The 16,416-nt window shown below is 44.2% G+C and overlaps 1 protein-coding gene across 2 annotated transcripts in view; it reads left to right on the top strand.

Annotated features, from left to right (window-relative positions):
- Positions 1-6: 6 nt before the first annotated feature.
- Positions 7-16,416, top strand: part of LOC105519593 (carboxyl-terminal PDZ ligand of neuronal nitric oxide synthase protein) — a 320,959-nt gene continuing 304,549 nt past the window's right edge. For both annotated transcript variants that reach the window (XM_011952974.1, XM_011952973.1), the window contains exon 1: positions 7-233. In XM_011952974.1, coding sequence (XP_011808364.1) covers positions 129-233 — 105 coding nt within the window. In that variant the 5' untranslated portion in view covers positions 7-128. The remainder of the gene's footprint in view (positions 234-16,416) is intronic.

The following is a 16,416-nucleotide window of genomic DNA, read 5'->3' as shown; positions in this document are numbered from 1 at the left end:
CCCCGCGCTCCCAGGCCCCACCACCCGTCGCCGCGCCCAGCTCCAGCCTCCCCTTCCCCGGGTCTCGCCAGCCCTTTCCTGCAGCCGCCGCCGCCGCCTCCGAAGGAGAGGGTCCGCTGCGGGTCACCATGCCCAGCAAAACCAAGTACAACCTTGTGGACGATGGGCACGATCTGCGGATCCCCTTGCACAACGAGGACGCCTTCCAGCACGGCATCTGCTTTGAGGCCAAGGTGAGGGGGCTCCAGGGAGGGTGCTACCTGTGGTGGCGGTGGGCGGGGGGGCATGTTTGAGCGGATGGGATGCACAGCCGTCCTGGACCCACAGCTGGTGGGCTAGGCCGATTTGGGGGCCTTTCTCTTAGGGAGGGTGACTCTCCCTTCTGAGTCTGTAATTCCTCGGGCTCCTGTCCAGAACTGTTCAAGAGCAACTGCAAAGTTTGAGCGGTATTGCCTCACCTCCCCCTTCGCACCTGCAGACTCCCCCATCCTTATCCGCCTAGGACTGGGTTGAGTTACTTCCCGGATCCCTCCTCCAGAGGAGAAGCCGGCGAGTGAGCGCAGCCTGGGCACCTGGTCCTTTAGAATCGGTTTAAGGGAGCTGTGGTGTTATTTACCTGCTGGGCTCCCAGGGAGAGGTGCTTTCAGGAAGGTCTTTTAAAAGAGAAATGCTTGCTTCCTAATTGAAGAAAAGAATACGGATTTTTTTTTTTAACTTTTTTTTTTAACCGGGTCTGGGTGTCAGAGTCACTTCCTAAATGCCTAATTTGCCAGACTCCTCTCTCTGCATATGCCAGTCACTGAAGGGAGTGGTGAAAGCTACCCATTTGCTAGTTTTGTGGCTTAATGTTAAGTTTCAGCATCTAGTAGGGAACTGTTGCAGAAGAATTTAGCAGAGATGACTGGAATTTTCAGCGCTGAGGTCGGAGTCCCAGGTCCACCATTGGGGGAGGGGTGGAGCAGAAGCCTCGGTCCTGGACCATCAGGTGTGAGGAAGGCTGACCCCCTGTGATGCACCTCCCTGAGTGAGGAGTTCTGGCCTCTGAAATTGCAGTGGCGGTTCCCACTGCCCATCACCAGGAAAGAGTGCTTTTTCTGTGGAAAAGTGTTCTGCTCTTCCTTCAAGCCCCTTAACCTCCTCTGTGACGTATAGACCCAGGGACTTTCGGCACCTATAGTGTGCCTGTCGGTGGAAAAGTATTGCCCCTCTAAGTAGGCTGGGTCTTGCTGGTTTTGAAAACGTTGTACTTTGGATGTGATGACAATTTGACTCTTTGTTCTCTTTTTCTCTTTCATGATGGTGTACGTGCAGGCTGTTAGCATCTCACGAAAGGATTATTCCATCAGGTGTCTTCTTCCTTCAATTCACACATTTTTCGAGTATCAGACATGTGCCTAGTGTGGTCAGTTTCTTTAGAATTTTTTTCTTTCTCATGTAGATGGGTGAGTTGGTGAAGCTCACCTTTTTTTCCCCTGAATAACCTTATCCCAGCCATATTTGCTGGAGCTAGGAGAACTGCCTCCCCCAGCCCCCTGAAACATTAAACCCTGCCGTGGAATGCAGAGCTGAATTACTGGGTATGGCTGGGACAGAGTGGGGCTGCAGCCAAGATCTTATCTCACTTCTCTCATCTCTCAGAATAGATCTGGTCGGTGGGTCTAAGATGGGATGCTTGGGTTAATTTTTGTCCAGGCCTGTTGCTTTGGTGAGTGGGGGTTTTTATTTTAAAGTATGAGTTTTCCTCAGGGTCATGATTTAATTTTCTTGGACATACATAAACTGGGGAATTGGCTTGTGTTTTGTTTGGTTCACCAGTACCCTGTTTTACAAGCAAGAGTTGGTAAGAAGGGAGATCAGATTTAAAGTGTTTGAAGACTGAGCATGGTGGCTATTGCCTGTAATTCCAGCACTTTGGGAGGCCAAAGTGGGAGGATCACCTGAGCCCAGGAGTTAGAGACTGCAGTTAGTTATGATTGCACCACTGCACTCCACCCTGGGTGACAGAGTGAGACCCTGTCTCGGATAGATAGATAGATAGACAGATAGATAAATACGTGTATTTTAAGCCTTTTTATTTTCTCACAGTTCAGTCCTCTGCTTTTGGTCCCCAAAACCTAGTGTGCCTAAGAATAATCAGGTGAGGGGGTTAACAAGTTTGAGTCTTGCCACACCCCAATTTTAATTCGATGCATCTTGGGGGAGCCCAGGACTATGTACCTTTAACAAGCATTCCAGGTGATTTTAATGCAGGTGATTGTGGCCAGACATTGAGAAATATTGAGAAATATTGGGCTTGAGGGTTGCCTCCAACTTGCTCCCTTTCCCAAATGTACAGTTTCTTTTCTAAGCAAATGTCTGGGGGCTTTGTGATGTAGTTCCTATAGTAACTTCCCCGGATTCACAGGCAGTGGTGGTCAGTGAAAGGAGAGGGAGCTGCAGTTGGTCCAAGCTGTTTTCCCAATACAAATCTGAGACATAGGGGACTAAGGATCCTTCTTTGAGAGAGGTGAGGCAGAGAAGAAAGGACAGGAGCATACGGTAAGGGGAGTGGTGGACCTTCTTTGGGCAAAGGCTGACTTTGAGGACCAGGTCCTAACTCTCAGATCTTTGTAATTGATGCTGCACCCTGGCACATTCAAACACCATTTTAGTCAAGACCTAAGCAGAGGTAGAAGCACAAGCTTTTCTGTCCTACATGCACCTGGTAAGAGCCTTTTCTGGCTGTTTTCAACATCCCTGCAGAGCAGTGTCTGTGCAACTGCACAATCACTGGGATTTCAGGGTTAAATCCACATCACAGTCTTCCCTTGTTTTGGAAAAATGCAGGCTGGGAAATGCAAATGTATTATTGTTGCCTTGTCAGGTACCCTTGGAAAATGAGTGCAGCTCTTTCTCTCCCAAGGGCTGGCAGTTTTTCAGAATCAACATTGGATTGAGTGTTCCTCTGGATGTATGCCACTCATTTTCAGGGTTCTGCAGAGATTGAAAGGTATGCGGTTAGGATCGAAGGACATCTGGGTGGCAGAGGTTCTGTGCACTTAAAAAACCATGCATTTAGTTATCAAGTGCAATCCTAGGTTTTTTCACCTGCAGTACCTCATTTAATTCTCACTACTTCCCTAGGAGATGGGTCTCCTTATGTCAATTTTATGAATGAGGATATAGGCTCAGGGAGGTTGTTGTGTGCCTTAGTGCTCACAGCTGTGTATGACAAAGCCAAGATTTAAGCCTGGGGCTTTGACTTCAGACTCCCAAATCCAGTGCCTTTTCATTCAATAATTTTTGTGGAATATTCACTCTATGTTGGCCATGGGTTTGATTCATAGCTCTCTAGTGGAGTGGTCTCAGGTTGCTGGCCTCTAAGACTCTGGTATAGGAAATTATTCAAACATACATGCATGCATACATTTATTTATTTATTTATTTAGAGATGGAGTTTCGCTCTTGTGGTCCAGGCTGTAGTGCAATGGCATGATCTCACCTCACGACAACCTCCAACTCCCGGGTTCAAGTGATTCTCCTGACTCAGCCTCCCGAGTAGCTGGGATTACAGGCATGCACCAGCATGCCCAGCTAATTTTGTATTTTTAGTAGAGATGGGGTTTCGCCGTTTTGGTCAGGCTGGCCTTGAACTCCCGCCCTCAGGTGATCTGCCTGCCTCGGCCTCCCAAATGTTGGGATTACAGACATGAACCACTGTACCCGGCTCAAACTTTTAATGCTTGGCCGTTTCCAGATTTCCCTTTGGGCTGAGAGCTGCTTGCCAGGGAAACCTGCTGTCTGTGTTCAGAGTGGGCACCTGGCTTACTGACTGATGCTGGCGGGTGGGTAAATCTTACATGCCCTGAGAGCCTGTGGCTCCTTAGTACCTGCCTCCTGATCTCCCAGTATGTCTTCCTGGTGGCCAGTGTCATCAACTGTCTCTCCTCTCTTGGTGAGAAAGAGACTTTTAATGCTAATGGTGCGAAGGATAATAAGAGTATTAATAATAGTTATGTCTTATCTGTAGGTGATTTTTGATTTGCACAGGACTTTTACATACAAAGACTTTTCCTCCTATAGAAAGAGGCACATTAGTGTTATCTCGATTTTTCAGACCAAAAAATGGGGATCAGAGAGATTAATTTGTCCAGAGTTGCAAATTGGTATATCAGCTAATGATATTTATTGAGCACTTACTATGTGCCATGCGTTATTCTAGCCACTGCCTCACTTAATCCTCACACTGCAGGGCTTTTGACTCCAGGTCCATGATTCTTTCACCTCCTCCAAGGCTCACTTAATCCTGAAGTATTAATAGTTGCTTCCTTTTAGTCCTAACACTCATTGCCTAGATTGTTCCCTTATATCTGTGTGTATGATACAGACGGTCAGAACTGGAAAGCACCATGGCTCATCTAGTACAACACCCTCACCCCATCATTGGACAGATGAGGAAATTGAAGTTTGGAGGGGAAGTCATGGACCCACGGTCACATAGTCAGATAATAACAGAACCAGGACTTATCCCTGGTTCCCTGGCTTCAAACTGGTTTCAGTTATCCATCACTTGAAAACAAACTACCTCAAGACTCAAGAGCTTGAAACAACAACTGTTTAGTTTGCTTATGAATCATGACTCAGGAATTGAGGCAGAGCTTGGCTGGGCTGTTCTTCTGTTGCTTATGGTGTTGACTGGATCACTCACTTTGCTGTATTCATCCACAGCTAGGCTGGAATGTTCAAGAAGGCTTCACTCACATGACTGTGCCTTGGTGGTCCTTCTCATGACTGTTCTCTCCACTGTCTGGCTTGGATTTCCCTCAGCATGGTGGACCTTTTTTTGGGCAGCTGGTTTTCAGTGGGGGGTGTTCCAAGCAGGAAAGCAGAAGCTCTTAAGGCTGGCCTTTCTGAGTTACATAGGGTCACTTCTGCCACATCCTGTTGGTCAAAATAGGCTATTGGGAAAGAGAAATAAGCCCCACTTCTTGATGGGAGAATGTCAAGTTCACATTGCAAGATTGCACGTGGGATGAGAGATATTGCTGAAGCTGTTTACCACACAAAATTCTGTTTTTCCTTCTCTGCATATATCTTCTCCAGTGATATGGAATGTTCTTTGAGGAGTCTCATGCCTCTGTGTATCTCCCCCTCCCAAGCCTCAACATCAGGTACAAACATAGTCACAATGAAAAATTGTCAAGTGGAAGAAATGACCAATTGTGGAAAGTCTGAAAGCAGTAAATATCATTGCTGAGTGATTTTGTGGTTTGGGAGCATTTGGTCAGATTGAAGCTGAATTCTCTGGCTGTATTTCCTTCCTTGCTACCTGGCTTCATTGGTTGATGGTTTCCCTGATGTGGATTTTAGAGACTCCAGTAACCTCAGCAGGATATCTGTGGATGTCTCTTAAACATACTGCCATGAAGGCCTCCAGATGAATGACATTTGGTCACCGTAAGTGGGGTATCCCTGACTCATCTGAGCCTGCATGGCATGGTACAGAGCTCTCAGAACCCATTCCACTATACACTGGGTGCTTATGTCCACTTTCTCCCTCCTCTCCACCCTGACTAAGGGTCCTGTCTTCCAGGGTTCTGGAACAGTAGCAATTTGGATTAAGGGTCTGATGTATTTTCCAATGTCATCATTAAGGAGGAGACATAGTTCACTTTCTTATGCCTTTCCAGGTGCTTTTAAGAACACTTATCTTCTGCCCAGACCACTTTTTTTTTTTTTTTGGTGGGGGGCAGTGAGTTCCAAAGATACAGTACTGCTCTGAAATGACACCTGTTTTATTTGTCCTTACATTGCTCTCAGGTGTCCCAGTATGTTACTCCACACCTGGTATTCTTGGGATTTGATGGACAAGTCTATTTCTACATTAGCCATACATTTCATTATTTTATGGCTTTCAGTCGTAGCTCTGAAATGGCATTCAGACATTTGCCCACAATGTCCCAGTTCTTTTTAGTGGTCAAAATTATGCAGCCACATCTAATGATGACCTTTGCCAGTTATCTGTAGCTAGGACCCTAATCAGACTTGACTCACTGTTTACTATTGCCTACTCATAATGCTGCTACTCCCAAGACTCAAACTTTTAGAATGCTTTCGCTGGCTATAATTACCTGCCTTCTCTTTATACCTTTGTTGCCTTGAGGATGCTCTTAGCTCCGCAATGACCTTTTTGCTGCCCTCGTCCTGCTGTCTACCCTCCCCGACAGCCTGGGACCATGCCCATGGCCCTTCCTTCCTGCCTTTTTGCCCTACCCTGCAAACTTGATCTTTGCTACTTTCCTTCTTGCTTTCTGTTTTTGGAAAAGGCCATTTATATATTTTATTTGGAGAAATGTCTATTCTGATTCTTTGGCCATTTAAAAGTTGGATTGGCTTTTTACTATTGAGTTCCCTCCTTTCCAATAGTTTTATTGAGATGTAGTTCACATACCATACAATTCACTAATTTAAACTGTACAATTTAATGATTTTTAAGATATTACAGATCTGTGCTACCAGCACCACAGTCAATTTTAGAACATTTTCATCACATTAAAAAGAAACACTAGGCTGGGTGTGGTGGCTCACGGCTGTAATCCCAGCACTTTGGGAGGCCGAGGCGGGTGGATCACTTGAGGTCAGGAGTTCAAAGCTAGCCTGGCCATCATGGTGAAATCCCATCTCTACTAAAAATACAAAATTAGCTGGGCATGGTGGCACACTCCTGTAATCCTTACCACCTGCATCTGCCCAACCCTGAACAGCCACTCATCTACTTGCTGTCTCTAGATTTGCCTATTCTGAACATTTCATATTTATGGAATTATATAATATGTGGTCTTTTGTGTCTGACTTCTTTCCCTTAGCGTCATGTTTCAGGGTTCATCTATAATTTATCAGTATTTAATTCTTTTATATGGCTGGATAATATATCATTGTATGGATATACCACATTTGGTTTGTTCACTCATCAGCTGAGGCACATTTAGGTTGTTTCCATTTTTGCCTCTTAAAAATAATGCTGTAAACATTCACGTACAGGCTTTTGTGCAGGCATGTTTTTATTTTTATTTTTTAAAATTTTTCTTGGGTAAAATAAATAAAAGTAAAATGGCTGGGTCCCATGGTAACCATGTGTGACCCTTTGTGGAACTTCCAATGTGGCTGCATCGTTTTAACTTTCCACCAGCAGTGTGTTCATATCCTCACCAATGCTTGTCTGACTTTTTGATTCCAGCCATCCTCCTGGGTGTGAAGTGGTATTTCATCATGGTTTTGATTTGCATTTCCCTTTTGAATAACAGAATATCTGCTCATTCCCTAGCAAGCAGACTCAGAGAGAGAAAAAAAAAAAACGACTATCTTTTCATGTATTTTTTGGCCATTTATATATTTTCTTTGGAGAAATGTCTATTCTGATCCTTTGCCCATTTAAAAGTTGGATTGGCGTTTTACTATTGAGTTGTAAGAGTTCTTTATATATTCTGGATTCAAATCCCTTATATAGATTTGCAGTATTTTTACCCATTCTGTGGGTGGTCTTTTCACTTTCTTGGTATTGTCCTTTGAAACACAAAGTTTTAAATTTTGATGAAGTCCAATTTTTCTCTTTTTCCCTCATTTTGAGATCTGTCTGCTTTCCATGTCCTGTTAGTCTGCCCTTGTCCTCCTAATTATGCCCTTCACTCCCCACCCCCACCCTGGGACGGTTACATCTCCTGGGCACTGACTTACTCCTCCCTGCCTAAGAATATGCTATGGCCTTCCCTCTATGAAACGTCTCTTCTTTCTGCCTCTTTCTTTAATTAACATGTTGTCTTTCTCTTCCTTTCACAGCTAAGCCTTGTGAGAGAGCACTCCACCCTCTGCAGTTTCTCAGTCTTCATTCAGTCCCTGGCCGCATCCTTCCGACTTCTGTCCTGGCTGCTGTACTGAAATTGCTCTGCTGCCCCCTCCTCTGTCCTCATCCTTTTTGACTTTTCTTCCTGAGCAGCCTGTCCTAGTCCTCCGTGGAATGCCTCATTGGGCTCTCTGTGCCTGCTTGCAGTCAGCCAGCCCCCTGCCCCTGCCCATACCTCCTTCTTTTGTGACTGTTCTACATCCTCCCTTTGCCCTCTACCGTGAGTTCTCCATTCCCTCTCCTTTGGATTCTGTCTGCTCCCACTCTTCTGTTATGCAGGCTGCTGGCTCTCTACTTCAGTCCAGACTCTGCATCTTTATTTGCAGCTTCCTGCTGGCCATCTGTACCTGAATGTGTTGCTGTCCCCATCACTCAACAAGCTGGAAATCAAATTTCTCTTCTGACTTCATTGTCTTTTAACGACCCCACCATCCTCTTGGGCACGTGGGCCTGACACTTTAAAGTACTCCTTGTATTCTTTGATTTAACAGCCAACTCAAATTTGCTGTTTACCGGGTACCTATGGTGTCCAGGCTCTACTCTCCTGTACCCCACACCAAGTCAGGTGCCAAATCCTCTTGAATGTTCCCAGTGACATCCATCCATGTGCCCTGGCTGATCCATCACCAGTTCAGATGCTCCACCCCCTCCCCTGTTATCAGGGCCATCAATAACCTCCTGAAGGCCTCCAGTGCCCCACTCGTTCTCTGATCCCCCTCATCCTTAAACTTTTGCCCTATCAATTTTCTTGAAATGGTTATCCTCCCACTCAAAAACATGAAAAGTTTCTGTACTTACATATAGTTCTAACCGAAATTCTTAGTATGACATTCAAGACTGTTTTTGAACAGTTCCCTTTAATCACCCTGGGCTTCAACCCAACTGTAGTACCCACCATTCCCTTAACTCTCACTGCAGTTTGCCACTCAGTTCACAAGTCACTCCATGAAGTGGATGTTACCAGTCCCACCTGCTTTATATTAGAGCTGCTTGCCCTGCCCGATTTTCATCCCTGCATTGTCATTGTCAGGGTCCATATCACTGTGCCCCCGTGTCTTCCACAGCACTGAGTACAGTGCCTTGTGCATAGAAAATGTATTTTGAATGAAAGAGATGCTCCCTATAAGATGGCCAGGACCCTCCTGGGTCACCCAATGGTGAGAGGTGCCTTAATTGACTCCACACTCCTCCCCACCATTTTTCTTGCTTTAGTCTGGTAACTTCCGGTTGCCAGTGGCTTGAGGGACCTCCCTGGTGTGGCTTCTTTCTGATAACCCCAATCTCACACAGTGCTAATTCCTTCCAATGAAAATGCCAAGTAAGCATTTTTTTCCCTGAATTAAATAAAATTCCAGTAATGAATGTCGAATGGAATTAGAATCTGAATATAGAACATATGGCCAATTTCAGGAGTAGGTAATTGTCATTTCTCAATTGTAATTTATGTAAGAAACATTTTCAACTTGTTTTCTCATTAATGAATTGATGTCTTTTTTTTTTCCTAATTCATGGCTTATTTTCTTTAATTTGCTACTTTGCAATTTTTATGACATGAATTTGGTTGGTAGCATAGCATGGCATGGATTCAGGAGCCAAACTGTGTTTAGGTTCAAATCCTGGCTCTATCCCTCACTTGCTACGTGACCTTGTGTGAGTTATGTAACATCTTTCCTGTAGCATTTTCATTTGTAAAAAGAGGATACAAATATCTCATACTTCATAGGGTTAATGGGAGGATTGAATGAGTAGTACCTGTAAATGGCCTAGCATCGTGCATGGTACAGAGTTGGCTGCTGTTTTTATTACTGTTATTAAGTCCTACAAGTTGCAATTTAAGTTTCATCTGTGCATGGTTTTAATCTATGGAATATTCAGACACTCTGTTCTTTTATAAGTCAGAGACCTAGTCATGTATTATCTTCATTATACATGCCTGCTTAAAAAATCTAGCTGTAGCTACTCTGATTCCTAAGGTTGCAAATCAGACAGCGTGACTACTTTGTGGGCTTAAAATAGCTGTCAGCCTCCTCCTTGGGAAGGAATAAAAAGGGGTTAACTAGGTTCTGGTGCATGCCACCATCACATTTGTTCCAGCCCTTTAATCCTTGTCAGGATTAAAAATCACAGAATCTTAAGTACGGTGTTGTCTGTCTTCACTTGTCTTTCTCTGAATTTCTTGGATAAATATTTCTTTAGGCAGAGGTAATCTAAGCAGAAGGAATCTTCTGTCATGGGATTAATTAATACCTTGTGATGCTTACATTTCCCCTTACAATTTTTATATTCAGCATCATGTTTCCTTTTAAGCACTGGAGCAGCTAGCTTTAAACGTTATTTAAAATGGCACTTCCAGCAAGTTCAGTGCCCAGAGAGTGCTGGAACACTTTAGAATTCCTACCCCGCCACCCCTTGTGTATAGCCCTGTTGGTTTTCTCTAGTGAGGCTTAAGTGTCTCACCCCTTTGTGGTCCATCCATGAAAACTGAGGAGAGTGGCTACCCCCATTTATTCTTGAAACTAAGTGCTTTCCAGGGGGAGCTTGTTTAAATGAGCAGTGTTGAGTATTGAATGAGACCTGGGAATCCCTACTAAGGGGCCCACCCTTGGGAGTAAGGGGGTGACCAAGAAGGGAGCTCCCCTAACCCCACAGCACCCTGTAACATTCTGAATTCCCTCAGCACATGAGTGTGTTGGGGAGAGGGAAAGGAGACAGCGAGGAGACCACGAGAAGTGCTGTTTGCATGCTTGTAGAATTATCATGCATCCATATTCTGTGCTGCTCTTCCCTGCTAGTTCCATGTGTGCATTGCGTGTCTCCTTAATTAGGCTACAAGCTCCTCAAAGGTCAAGAGGACTCCCTAACTCACTTGCCTCATGCTAGCCACACCGTAGAAAGATAACATAATTACTGTCATTTAGAAAGTGCTTACTGTGTTCCAGGGACTGTGCCAAGCTCTTTCTATGAAACGATTAATTTAGTTCTCCCAACAACCATGCTAGTTAAGGTATTATCATTATTTGTATCTTCTAGATGAAGAAGCCAAGGCATAGAGAGGCAGAGTCACTTGCTCATGGTCTACATCTAGTAGTGGATAGATCCCAGAGTCAAACACAGGTAGTGTGGCTCAGGGTGTCTCCACTATGAACTCTTGTGCTGTATATATCGTTCAAAATACCAAGAGCTAATGTTTTTCAAGTCCTCACTGTGTTCTGTGCATTGTTCTAAGCATTTTACATGTATTAACTAATTTAATCTTTACAGTGGCCCCTATCCCATGAGGATAGGTGTTATTGTTCTAGTTTTTCAGAGGAGGGTCTTTTAGGTTGGATTGAATAGGCAAATGGTCTATTGAAGGTGATCTTAGTCCTTTCCATTGTGGCTGTGTCTGGGACCCAGGTCTGCTGTTCTGTGCCATTGGGCAATGGCTCACCTGTAAAGACTTTTCTGGGCCATGTTGATGTTGTCCAGATAAAGATATGAGCCATCAGTGACTAGGTGGAAATGCTGGAGAAGGGGAAGGAGAGGAGCTCTGGGAGGCCCTTCCTGGAGGGTGTTATTCTTGGCTGGGCTCTTGCCTGTGCATTTCCTGTTCAGTGTGGTATTTCACTCCTTTCAATGTCCACGCCCTTTTCCTTGCCTTTTCCAGCCTTTTTTTTTTTTTTTTTGTCTTTTGAGATGGGATTTTACTCTGTTGCCCAGGCTGCAATGCAGTGGCATGATCATGACTCATTGCAGCCTTGACCTCCTGGGGCTCAGGTGATCCTCCCAGCTCAGCCTCTCAAGTAGCTGGGACTACAGGCATGTGCCACCATGCCTGGCCGATTTTCATGTGTGTGTGTATATATATATATATATATATGTATTTTTTTTTTATTTTTGTAGAGATGGGTTTTCACCATGTTGCTCAGACTGGTCTGGAACTCCTGGGCTCAAGTGATCTGCTCACCTCAGTCTCCCAAAGTGCTGGAATTACAGGTGTGAACCACTGTGCCTGGCCCCACTTCTATTTTTTTCCTGTATTTCATTTTTAAAAAACTTTTATTTTAAGCTCAGGGGCACATGTGCAGGTTTGTTACATAGGTAAACTTGCGTCATGGGGGTTTGTTGTACAGATTATTTCATCAATCAGGTATTAAACCTAGGACTCATTAGTTCTTTTTCCTGATCCTCTCCCTCTTCCCAACCTCCACCGTCTGAAAAGCCACAGTGTATGGTGTTCCCCTGTATGTGTCCATGTGTTCTCATCATTTAGCTCCCACTTATAAGTGAGAACATGCAGTATTTGTTTTTTTTGTTCCTGTACTAGTTTGCTAAGGATAATGGCTTCCAGCTCCATCTATGTCCCTGCAAAGGACATGATCTTGTTCTTTGTTATGGCTGCACAGTATTCCATGATGCATATGTACCACATTTTCTTTAGCTAGTCTATCTATCATTGATAGGCATGTAGGATGATTCCGTATCTTCACTATTGTGAATAATGCTGCAATGAACATATGCGTACATGTGTCTTTATAATAGAATGATTTGTATTTCTCTGGGTACATGCCCAGTAATGGGATTGCTGGGTCAAATGGTATTTCTATCTTTAGGTCTCTGAGGAATCGCCACACTGTTTTCCACAATAGCTGAACTAATTTACACTCCCACCAACAGTCTATGAATGTTGCTTTTTCTTTACAACCTTGCCAACGTCTGTTATTTTTTGACTTTTTAGTAATACCCCTTTTGACTGGTGTTAGATGGTATCTCATTGTGGTTTTGATTTGCATTTCTCTAATGATCAGTGATGCTGAGCTTTTTTTCGCATATGCTTATTGGCCCACCTCTATTTTTGAGGACAAGTTATCTCCACTCAGAGGCCCCAGGGTGCCTCTGGTAGAGTACAAAACGCTGAAAAGCTCATTCCCAGAGATGTTGCCTTTTGGATTGGAAATCTCAGTCCACCATGCACAATGGAAAAGCTCCTTGATTGTGTCCTTTTTTTCTATCTTGACTATAAACTCTTTGCTTTTTCTTTTGGTTTCTTTGGGTGGGAAGAAGCACTCATGTAGAAACATTTTATTGTTCTGTGGAGAGGAAGATTAATGTCTCCTGTGGGCCAAGTGACAGGTAACATTATCTTGCCACACACAGCCTCCACTGTAACTACATTTTCAAACTGGCTGGTTTTTTTTGGAGACAGGGTCTCACTATATTGCCCAGTCTGATCTCAAACTCCTGGGCTCAAGCAATCCTTCTGCCCTGGCCTCCCAAAGTGCTAGCATTACAGGCGTGAGCCACTGTGCCTGGCCTCAAATTGGCTCTTTAATGTGGCTGGATTTCTTAAATTTGGCAGCCCAGATTAAACAGACTATATTCTGGGCACCTATATCCAAAGTATGATTGAAATTTTACCTTTACTCAAAGTCACTTTAAATGCATTTTTTTTCCTCCTCCAGATCAAGGATTTTGCAGCTTCCACAGATGAAGGAAATCACCTGCAAATTCTTTTGATTAATTAGAGCAGGTGTTTTAGTCTTTGGAGTAATCACAATCACCTGAAAACTAGTAGAAATACAGAGGCCTAGGCTTGTTGAAGTAGCATAGGGCCTGAATGTCTTTACCAAGTTTTCCACCATGTGATTCTGATGGACACTTTAGTTTGAGACCCACAGCATTAGAGCACTGGTTCTTAAACTTGGCTGCTCATTGAAATCTCTGTGGAGTTATAAAAACAAAAATGATAGCTAAGTACTCCTAGTGATTTTGATTCAGTTAGTATGGAGTGCAACCTGGGCATTGTGATTTTTCTATCTTCTGTTTCTTTGCTGAGACTTTTGACTTTTTAATTGGTTTCAAGCACATTCATAATTGCTTGTTGAAGCATTCTTAGGACTGCTTTAAGACCCATGTCAGGTAATTTTAATATTATCTGTCATCTTGACTTTGGCTTCTGTTGATTGTCTTTTCTCATTCATGTTGAGATTCTCTTGGTTCTTGGAGTGATGAATGATTTTTTACTGAAACCTGGACATTTTGGATATTATGTTATGAGCTTTGGATCTTATTTAGATCTTCTAGCAGGAGAGCCTCACTACTGTCAGGTGGGGGTAGAAGTCTAGGTTATTCACTAGGCCTCAGCTGATACCATCCTATTTGGAAGGGGTAGGGGTACCTCATTACTGATTCCACATGACCACCACTAATACTGGCCTTAATACCACTGGGTTGGTGGCAGAAGTTCAAGGTCTCCACTTGGTCTCCTCTGACACCCCAGCAAGGAGGTGGAGGAGGCCTTGTGTTTCCAGGTGAAGTAGATGTTCCAGCTTCCCATTTGGTGTTGTCACTATCGGGAGGGAGGTGAGATTGGAATATCTGATTACAGCCTGGTGAGGCAGAAGTCTAGTTTCCCCACTCGGTTGGTGAGGTTGGGCCACGGTTTTTTTCTCTTCTCTTTTTCTTCTTTTTTGAGACAAGACCTCACTCTGTCACCTGGGCTGGAGTGCAGTGGCATGATCATGGCTCACTGAAGCCTCAACCTCCCAGGCTCAGGTGATCTTCCCACCGCAGCCTCCCTGGCAGCTGAGACTATAGGTGGGTGCTACCATGCCTGGCTAATTTTGTGTATTTTTTGTAGGGTTTTTCCATGTTGCCCAGTCTGGTCTGGAACTCCTGGGCTCAAATGATCCACCTGCTTCGGACTCCCAAGGTGCTGGATTACAGATGTGAGCCTCTGTACCCAGCCCATAGTGTTTTCTGTGGTATTTTTCTGGAGTGGAGCTGTTACTGTTGGAAAATTGTTTTTGTTGTACTCTGCTGCCCCTTTCCTGGTCATTTGGTTAGAGAGAACAGGCTTTCTTGGGACCTTTTTTGTTTTGTCTGTGTCTATTGGTGTTTTCACGTCTCCAGGTTCTCCAGCAACCAGTCTGGGAGATGTGAGGCTAAAAGAAAATGCAGGGAACGCATTGCTGTGCCATCTCTTGGGTGCTGAGGTCCCTAGCTTCTCTGTCTTCTCTCCGTCTTTCAGATTCTTCTCCTGCTTGTTTTGTGTATAATGTCTGAACTTTTTAGTTCTATCTCAGAGGAATAGGGGAAGGTGTATCTAGTTCATTTTTGTGCAAGTGGGAATTCGCCATATTGGGAGGCTCCCCAGATGATTCTAGTCAAATCAAATACAAGCAGGAACATTTGAGAATCATAGGGTGAAAACATTGGAGCAGGCAAAGGAAGTTTCAGTGGGAAGACCAAGAAGAACTGGGGTCCTCCCCAAGTGGTGGTCTTTATGAATCACTGTGTACTGCCTCATAAATTCTTATTTCACTAATATCCACTTTCCTCGCATGGGTTTGTTGAGTTCTCCTTAGATTTCTTTCTTCGTGTAGCCCTTTCCGAGTCTGACTCCTGTTCCCTGAATTTGCATTCCTAAATGCAGATGTAGAAATGGATCCAGTCTACAGGAAGCATTTATTGTGCATCTACCATATTTGGGACACAGTGCTTGGTGTTGAAGGCCAGAGAGAGATGAGACAAGGCTGGTGACTTGAAGGATGTCAGCCTGGCTGGGAAGATACTGACACGTGGAAAGATAGGCACATTATATTATTAGGTATTAATCACATACTATGTACTGGGCATTCTGCTAGGTGTTTTATAAACTTTCTGATTTAATTCTTTCAACTGTGTTGCCAGATGGGTGCTATTTTTCCTCTTTTATAGTTGCTGTTTCTGAAGGTCTGTCAAATCAAGTGACTTGACCAAGTTCACTTCATATCCAATTCTGGGACAAAAATGAGATCAAGGCTTTGGTGCTGAAATGAGGCCTTGCTTTTCACATGCAGCCATGTTCCACTGAGCTTTCTGTAGGGCGTATTCATGGGCGCTGCTGCGATGGAGCAGAGCTCATCCATTTTCCTGGACCCAGAACAACTTTTGGAGGCAGCTGTTAGTGGACTAGTCTATGGCTTTGGAAGGGTTATTTCAGGGGTTTTAAATGATGATTCTTGAGGTTTTAAAACATCCTTAGCAGCTCTGTGGAGGGTGGTGGAGGGGGCAATAATAGGCCTGGAGAGACTGTCTAGGAAGCTCGTCCTGTACTGCAGGCACAAGGTGGTAGTGGTCAGAGCTAGGGATATTAGACAACAACTTCCTTTGTGTTCCCAGGCTTTTGTTAATATTTATCTGCAGTATAGCAGTTATTTCTGTCTTCTATACCCTCCCTTGCTTACCCTGAGTAGCTTTCCCTGGCTGGTGAGATCCTTATCTCACTGTATCTGACTTGCTTTTGAATTTCCAGAGCTTAGCACAGTGTCTGATGCCTTATAGATGTGCCATTAGTCTTGAATGAATGAATCAATGCATGAAGTTGATGACAGTGTGGGTATACTGCTTCGCTCTTCACCACATTTACTGGGGTGCCTTGGCCAGGAGTGGGATCCCCAACATGGCTCTTACCCACTGTAGTGATTTTGCTTCCCCTGCCCAGCCCAACTGTCATCTGAGTCATGTTGGCTATATTTCACAAAACAGTTTTATGCAGAGAATCTGATGTTTAATGA

Source organism: Colobus angolensis, unplaced genomic scaffold (genome assembly GCF_000951035.1).
Source record: "Colobus angolensis palliatus isolate OR3802 unplaced genomic scaffold, Cang.pa_1.0 Scaffold354, whole genome shotgun sequence".
Lineage (NCBI taxonomy): Eukaryota > Metazoa > Chordata > Mammalia > Primates > Cercopithecidae > Colobus > Colobus angolensis.
This window is presented reverse-complemented; position numbering and strand designations above follow the sequence as displayed.